The sequence below is a fragment of the Lycium ferocissimum genome, chromosome 11 (genome assembly GCF_029784015.1).
Source record: "Lycium ferocissimum isolate CSIRO_LF1 chromosome 11, AGI_CSIRO_Lferr_CH_V1, whole genome shotgun sequence".
Taxonomy (NCBI): Eukaryota; Viridiplantae; Streptophyta; class Magnoliopsida; order Solanales; family Solanaceae; genus Lycium; species Lycium ferocissimum.
The window spans coordinates 22776878-22785565 of NC_081352.1; the positions used below are offsets into that span (position 1 = coordinate 22776878).

Sequence of the window (8688 nt, forward strand, 5' to 3'; positions counted from 1 at the left end):
GCATGCTCTAATCAAGAGGTAAAAGTAATTTGTTTTTCTTATATAGAGCTAGTTTGGTAAACTTCACATTGCATTGTTGATTTCTTAATATGTATATTTTTGGCTAAGATGACACTTATTATGGGACAAAGAGACTACATAATTTGCTGATACCATAGTTTCACCTAATCAGCTTAGCTAAGATCAAAGATATAGAAATCAAAAAGAGAGAAGTCAACTTCCCACTCATTTGCCACATCCACACAATCAAATTACTAATTTAGTATACCTCTGATTTCATGTTATGTGATACTACTATTTTTTTATTATTATTATTAATTTGTAATAAAATGACATATTTTTTCATATTTGAAAATATTTTAAATTTAAATTTTCTATTTTTCCCTTAACAAGAAATTATTTTTTTTGTAGTCACACAGGACGTTATGATTTGTTTAAAATCATAAGTTTCAAAAATCTTACAACCGTGTAAATGTTATGACATATTTAAGATCGCAAATTTTCAAATTCTTCATTTATTTCTTAAATTCCGTGTCAAGTCAAATTATACTTCCTCGGTCTCAAATTATATGTCGTGATTTCTAAAAAATATTTTTCTCACATTATTTGTCGTTTTAGAAGTTTAAGACATAATTAATTTTTTCCTTTATTTTACCCTTAGTACTAATTGTTCTTGATGACCACAAATACATCAAGTGATGAAGATGACACAAAAATAGAGTAAATATTTAATGAAGAGAGATTATATCTTAAGACATAAATAAATGTAAAATAATCAAAAATTCATCCTAATTAATATTTTTTAAGGGGCGTATACAAGTAAATCACGACAGATAATTTGAGACGGGTACCTTAATTTGCTAACATCATATATAGTAACACCATAATTATCCCCCTTCCCCTGTCTCCTGAATAACCAATAGAAAAATGGACAAAAGAAATGGTCAAATTCAGAAGTGTAAATGGATAATGGTCTAAAGGATAAATACATTCACAGTCAAATTCTAGCAAGTACTCCTTATCAACATAGAGTTTTAGTTATGGAAGAAGCTCTGCCGCTACTGCCAGAAAAGAGGGAAATTTTGAGGACAACAACATGGGAGGCCTATAAGGAAGCATTGAAGAAGGTGAGTTACATAGCCATACCTATGGTGGTGGTCACTGTTTCACAGCACCTTATAAGAGTTTTGTCAATGATGATGATTGGGCATTTGGGTGAACTTTCACTATCTGGAGCTTCTGTTGCCACCTCTCTCACCAATGTTACTGGCTTTAGTCTTGTTGTAAGTGTCCTTTTCCTCATCCACTTTTTTAACTTCCGTTATTCTATAGTTGGTTGATTGGAGAGAGGAGGGCGCAGCGGTAAGAGTTGTCATCGTATGACAAGAATGTCATAGATTTTAGTCGTGAAAGCAATTTCTTACAGAAATATGGTCCGACATTTTTGTAAAAGAAATGAATTTTGGGTCTAATTTAAATGAAAGAACTAGCTCAAGAGGGTATGATTACCCAAGATATAAGGAGACCACTTAATCCTTTTTCATCTGAGGTGGGACTCTTAAACACCACCTCATGCCCAAGATTAGACATCTGGAGCGCGAACAATTTAATATGAAAGCTAACATTTTTTTTAAAGAAATTGATTTTGGGCCTAACTCAACCTCCAAAGCTCAAGAGTAAAGGATTGTTCAAAACCATATAGGGAGACCACCTATCCCCTTTTCATTCAAAGTGAGACTCTTCAAGAATTTTATCCATTCCCGGATCTCGGACACAGTGAAAGTTTTGTGTAGTGAGCTAGCTTTTTTTTTTTTTTTCTTAATCATTGATTAACCTGCTTTGCTATATATGATTCTCATTCTTGCCTATGCATATTTCTATGTGATAACTTAAAACAACGTTGATAGCATAAAAAGCTGTGTATATAACTTAATTCATTGTAACATTTGATTTGAGTTCTATTCAAGGGTCGCAATTTTTTTGGGACTGAATTCAGTATTTTCAAACACAGGATGTGTGTGTAGAACCACTAAAAATTTAATAAATATTAAAATTTGATACTCGTAATATCAAAAGTGCAATGAATCCTCAGTCCAAGAACCTTATTTTATGACACTTCATTCCATTTTATTTGAAGGTATTACTGTTTGAGGAGTCAAAGTGTTTTTTCTTTGATTACAATTTTCTCAATTTTTTAATGAATATTTTGAATCATTGTTATGTTAACTTGTAGTACTTTTCGTGAAGTTTTTAAATATATAAATTTTATTTTAAAAAATTGAAAAATCAATGCCCGAATTTCTAACTAAAATTAAGTGTTTTGACCCTCACACTGTGAACCCCTTCACATAAATTGGGACAAAGGGAGTAGGTGATTAGCCAGCTTTGCTATTTAATTAGGATTCTCATTCTAGATCTGTTAAACTAATGCACATAATAAACGAACATAGCTAACTCAAATAGAGTTCAAATTTCATCCTCCATTATTGTATTTTGATTTTCCATGTCAAATTTTTTGTCATAACATATGTATGTTACAATGCAGTTAGGAATGGCTAGTGGTTTAGAGACACTATGTGGACAAGCTTATGGAGCTGAACAATACAAGAAATTAGGAATCTACACTACTGGGGCTATTATATCTCTCCTTATGGTCTGCATACCAATATCTATACTATGGTTATTTGTTGACAAAATTCTTATTTTCATGCATCAAGATCCCCTAATTTCCACAGAAGCAGGAAAATATTCAATCTGGCTATTAATTTCATTATTCCCGTTCGCGATTCTGCAAGCACTCGTACGTTACTTGCAGACTCAGAGCTTGATTCTTCCAATGGTTCTGAGCTCTGTTGCAACACTCTGTTTCCATGTACCAATTTGTTGGTTATTAGTGTTCAAGTTGGATTTTGGAAGTGGTGGAGCTGCATTTGCTATTGGTTTGTCTTATTGGTTCAATGTTTTGCTTCTTGGATTTTATGTCAAATATTCGTCATCCTGTGAAAAGACTAGAATTTGTTTCTCATCACCAGAAGAATTTTTTGCTAGCGTAAGAGAATTCTTCCCTTTGGCTATTCCTTCTGCTTGCATGGTTTGGTAAGTTCGCTATTGATTTCTTGCATTTTTGTCTAATTCCTAATGATTTCTTGCCTTGCTTCTCTTGATAGGAAAATGAATAACTGAAGTTGTTAAATTGTGTGATCATCTGATGTAAAAATAGTTTATTTTCTTAATTATGTTTTTAATTAGGGCGGCAAAGGGGATCTAGTCTTAAAGCACTGGATTTTAGTGAATCATAGCATTTGTCCAAACCTTGTATTTATATTGGATAGTTTATTAAATATTTAAGAAAATTTAACTTAGAATCCAATTTTTATTGTATATTAATTTGAGGTCACCGTAGGCAGAGGCGGAGCTAGAGATATTAGTTTATGGGTTCTAAATCAGAATAATTTTTATTTATTGGGTTCTGAATAAGATATTTATACATATTAAATAAAAATTTTAGTACAAAATATAGGATTTTAGCTAATGTTATTGGGTTCAATCGAATCCCTAGCCCGAAGGCTGACTTCGCCCCTAGCCATAGAGACTCATAAACTTCAAATCGGGTCTATAGTATCACATACGAATTCAGGTGAACCCGATAGTTTATATTGAGACCCTGTATATGTATTAAGAATCCATTAAATATTTATAAATATTTGAATGTGAACACTGTTATTATTATATATCAACTTGATATCATTATAAGAAACCATAAACTTCAAAGGGAAACTTACCAATATGTACGGTTCGACCAAACTTATTTACTAATATGGGCGAAATATACAAGATCTACACACTGATTATCTATATTATATGCCTATGTATGTATATTATATGCATATTATAATCGAAACCTACACATTTGGTCATATTTTGTAAACTAGATCACCCAAAGATATTGGACTGTATTTTTTCTAACTTTAAATCCTCGACCCACCTCTATTTTCAACACTCTTCTTCACGTGAGGGCCTAATTTTCTTTCATGGCCCAAACACATGAAAATCGTTTTGATTATGTGGGATGATAAGACTAGAACTTATGACTGTTGCTATTCTAATACTATGATGAAGTGTATGAGTATGACCAACTTACATAAGAGCTTTAGAGAGAGCACATTTTTAATTACCTTAATTATATTATGTTTCAACATGCCCTTATAAGTGTGAATTGATTCTTTTTCATGAATCAAACATGTTTGCTTACTGATACTATATTGAATAGTGTGATCATCTTATTTAAAAGTTTAAATTATTAGAAAAATACACATTTATTTACTTAATTACGTCTTCAACAAAAATTTATTCCTTGATTTGGTGTTCTAATGAATGGAACATTGTGATGATTGCAGTCTTGAATGGTGGACATTTGAGATAGCTATATTGCTAGCTGGTGTCTTGCCAAAGCCCCAGCTTGAGACTTCAGTGCTTTCTATATGGTAAGCTAATTCATTTTTTTCTGTCTTTCGCTGTTTTATAATTAAAATCTACTACTAATTATGTATTTATATGTGATTGGTTTTTATTATTGACAGCCTATCCGTTGCTACCACTCATTACTTCTTACCATTTTCCCTTGGTGCTGGGGCAAGGTTTGGATCCCTCTGCTCATTTTTGTATTTTTTGAATATATTTTTCATATAAATTTGTTAGAATTAGTTAGTGTTAAATAAATAACTCACAAAAAGGTTGAATTGAGTGTAAAGGCGGAGCTAGAGGGTTTATTTTTTACATAGAAGATGAAAAAGCACACCATATATATACAACGGAAAAGAGTCAAAAGTGCTCCTAATATATTGGAAATGGTTTAACTTTGCACTCCTTCCACCTATTGTCCTTAACGTTAATTTTTAAGTTAAAGTTGCCCCTCCTCCCACCTATTGGATAAAGTTGCCCCTCCTCCCACCTTTTGGACCACAATTGTCCTTTACGGTTAAAAATGTCCCTCCTTTTAACAAATATATGAAACGATATATATGAGATTTTAATTAGATAGGCGGTATTGATTTAGTAGTCCACGAGGGTGTTAAACCCAACCCACAAATAATGCGACACATCCAAATTATTTTGTTCGGAATTGTTGGGGATGAATTTCTATGAATCGACCATTGTTAAATGATGAAGAAACTGAGTTGAACCTAGATCTGGAATTGATTGGAGCTTATTTGCATCGATCTTAAATCAAATATCGCAGTATCAAACGAAGAAGACAATTTGTCTTTTGAATCCATTCAATCACAAAATGTGAAGCATCAAAGGAATTGGGTATGGACAAATTGTGTCTAGTTATTTTAGGTTAACTGGGATGGGTCGGATTATTTATGATTGGGGCTATGTGGACCAATAAATCAATGCCATCTATTTAATTAAAGTCCCACTTATATATATCATCTCATAATTTTATTAAAAGAAGGGACATTTTTAATTCGAAAATTAATGTTAAAGGTGTAGTCCAATAGGTGTAAGGAGGGACATTTTTACCTCGAAAAATAACGTTACGGGCAATGTGGTCTAATAGATGAAAGAGGAAAATTTAAGTTATTTTCAGTATATTACAAACATTTTTATCCCTTTTTCCATATTTACGAGGTCAAAAGCTTTTATAGGTATTTATAGTAATAATGAACCCCTTTGGTGAAAATCCTATAATATCACACTGTATTAAGAGTATTCTTGGACCGCTTTAGCCTAGCAACTGGTATCAGAATCAATTATTTTGGTGGAATGAGTATGAAGATGGCGAAATATGATGTGGGGCCTGACTTAGTGCATTTGCTCGTCTATGGGACGGTTTATGATATTTACCCGTAGCTTTGAAGAATCATACACAACCTTTGATATTCTGTGACGGTAAATACTCTCATGATATGGGTGGCTTACAGACACGTTGAAGTATGTGTGGCACACAGACACTTTGAATTTCTGACTCGTGTATCATAGCAATGAGTCATGTGGAATTTAGTTTGAAGAGGAGACTGTTGAGAGTGAGAACAAAATCTCACATTGGTAGCTGAAAGAAAAAATTACTTATAAGGTGTTTGATACTCTTATTGGTATGAGACCTTTTGAATAAAATCATGGGGATTTAAAACAGACAATATCTTACCGTATTAAGGGTATTTTTTGTCTCACTATTTTTTTTTTTTTTGGGTAAAGCAAAAATGACTTCTAGAATTGACCCTTACCCTTTTGCAGCACCAGAGTTTCTAATGAACTAGGAGCGGGGAATCATGAGGCAGCTAAAATGGCTATTCGTGCAGCACTTACAATTTCAATGGCAGATGCAATCATTTCCAGTAGTGTTCTTTACTGTTGCCGTCATGTAGTGGGATATGCATTCACTAACGAGAAGGAAGTTGTGGATTATCTCAGTGATATGACTCTTTTCCTTTGCCTCTTGATTGTATCTGACTGCATCCAGGCTGTGCTTTCTGGTATGTTCTCTTTCTTCTTACCCCTTACTGTTACGCCTTATGAATGAGCGTGGAAATTAAGTATTTCCTCTTTCAAAAAGATTGTCTTTATTTTTTTTTAATCTGTTTTAAAAAGTTTATCTCGTTTTTATATTTAGAAATAATTTAACTTTATGAGATGATTTACAGTTACATAAATATTTAAGGCTTGTTTTGGACTACACATTTCAAAAATCTTTCTTTATTTCTTAAACTTTGTGCTAAATTAAAAGAAGATAATTTTTTTGAGATGGAGGGAGTACATTAGTGATTAATTGAAACGATAGCTGTTAATTTCACGCATGACCACTAAATTTATCAAATATAACAATAAAATCGCAAACTATTTGTTTTGTCACATTTTATAAACTAAACTACGTATGAGTTGTCAAGAAACACCAACGACCGAAAGGTCAAATTTCAGGCATTGAGTTATGACACGTTAGTTGTTACATCAACACTTACTTTGTAAATCTTCGTGCCAGAATATAAAAAGCGCTAACATGACAAGTGATGTGTCATAACTAGATATTGACCTTCCAGTCATTAGTATTTTGCGAAACAATTACGCATAGATTCCATCATTTTGATGTGACAAAATATAATTTTATCACAAATTATTTGTTTTGTCACATTTAAAATATTTAACTACGTATGAATTGCTTAGAAATTACAAATAACCGGAAGGGCATAATTCCGGCATTGGGGTATGACACGTCACTTGTGACATCAACCTTTACTATGTATATCTTCATATCAAAGCTTAAAACGCACTAATCTGGCAAGTGACGTGTGATGTGACAAAAGATAATTTTATAACTTTACTGTTATAATGCGTAAAACTCAATTATTTTAATGTGATAAAAATCTTTACTATTACAATAAGTAAAATTCAGCAATCATATATGAAATTAATAGGTATTAGTCTTACTTTAAATTGCTTATTTTTTCCTATACAACAGGAGTTGCAAGAGGAAGTGGGTGGCAACATTTGGGAGCATATGTAAATCTTGGTTCATTTTATGTGGTTGGAATACCTGTAGCCATAATATCTGCCTTCCTATTCCATTTACAAGGAAAGGGCCTTGGGATTGGACTAAATGTGGGAAATTTACTGCAATCTCTTTTGCTTTCCCTGATAACAAGTTCTACAGATTGGAAAAAGCAGGTGCTAATACTTGTGTTTATTGAGTTAATTAACATTCTTGGAAATGACTTTTGTGATTTAACAACATTCTTATTTGGCTTGCAGGCATCAATTGCTAGGGAAAGAATCTTTTATTGAAGAAAAGTATTGAAAAGTGAGACAGTTAATAGTACCTGACAGCAAAGTCAAAAGGAACATAAATTGGTTATTTTGACATCAATATATTTAATATATATACACCACTTCAATTTCTATGGCAAATACTCCCTCCATTTCAAAATAAATGTCTCTTTTAGCTCATACACACCCCTTAAGAAATTATTCACTCCTAGAAAATTAAAAGTGTTTTTACCAACTTATCCCTAATTAATGCTTAGAAAAAGAAAAGTTATTTAATGATTCTTGATAATAAATAAGGGTAAGTTTGGAAGAATAGAATTAATTTCTTCTTGAAATCCTAAAGTGTCGCTTATTTTGGAACAAAATAAAAAATTTAAAAGGACACTTATTTTGGAATGGAGGGAGTATCATTGTAGCAAAAAGCTGGCTAATTATTGTTAAATTTCAAGAGGAAAAAAGCGAATGAAGAGTTGAAAACTATTGAAGTGTTTGATTATCTCATCTAAATGTTTAAGATGTTGGAGAGAGCATAATTTTAATTTTTAGTTTATTCTCAACACGTCCCTTCAAGTGCTGTCCTGATTTTTTTTTATGGACCAAGCACGTGATTTTTTTTTTATTTTTTTATTTTTTATAATGGATGGCGGTGAGATTTGATCTCAGGACCTTTGCCTGCTTTGATACCATATTGAAGTGCGTGACCATCTCATCTAAAAACTTAAGCTATTAGAGAGAGATCACACTTTAAATTTTTAATTATAGTCTCAGCAAAAACTTTATTATGTTTTTCATAAAACAGACATTAATTGTATGAAATTTCCTTTTGTCATATAAATTACAGTAAAAATATTTACTATATTTATTTAGCTTAATATAAATTCGAGTACGAATAAATTTTATAAGAAGTTATCAGGGAAAGTTAAG

General features: G+C 32.0%; 1 protein-coding gene across 1 annotated transcript; it reads left to right on the top strand.

The window, feature by feature from the left end:
* The first annotated feature begins 702 nt into the window (after positions 1 to 702).
* LOC132036571 (protein DETOXIFICATION 14-like) lies at positions 703 to 8278 on the top strand. Its single transcript, XM_059426931.1, has 7 exons — positions 703 to 1283; positions 2546 to 3096; positions 4398 to 4484; positions 4581 to 4637; positions 6241 to 6479; positions 7460 to 7665; positions 7750 to 8278. Exons 1-7 carry the CDS (start codon positions 963 to 965, stop codon positions 7780 to 7782), a joined length of 1494 nt encoding a protein of 497 aa, XP_059282914.1. The 5' UTR covers positions 703 to 962; the 3' UTR covers positions 7783 to 8278.
* Positions 8279 to 8688: the final 410 nt, after the last annotated feature.

What these genes read in the sequence shown, in the direction of transcription:
- LOC132036571 (XM_059426931.1), top strand. Translation starts at nt 963, where the DNA reads ATGGATAATGGTCTAAAGGATAAATACATTCACAGTCAAATTCTAGCA. An exon ending in TCCCTTGGTGCTGGGGCAAG is followed by an intron (nt 4,638 to 6,240) that starts GTTTGGATCCCT and finishes ACCCTTTTGCAG; the next exon opens with CACCAGAGTTTCTAATGAAC. An exon ending in CATCCAGGCTGTGCTTTCTG is followed by an intron (nt 6,480 to 7,459) that starts GTATGTTCTCTT and finishes CCTATACAACAG; the next exon opens with GAGTTGCAAGAGGAAGTGGG.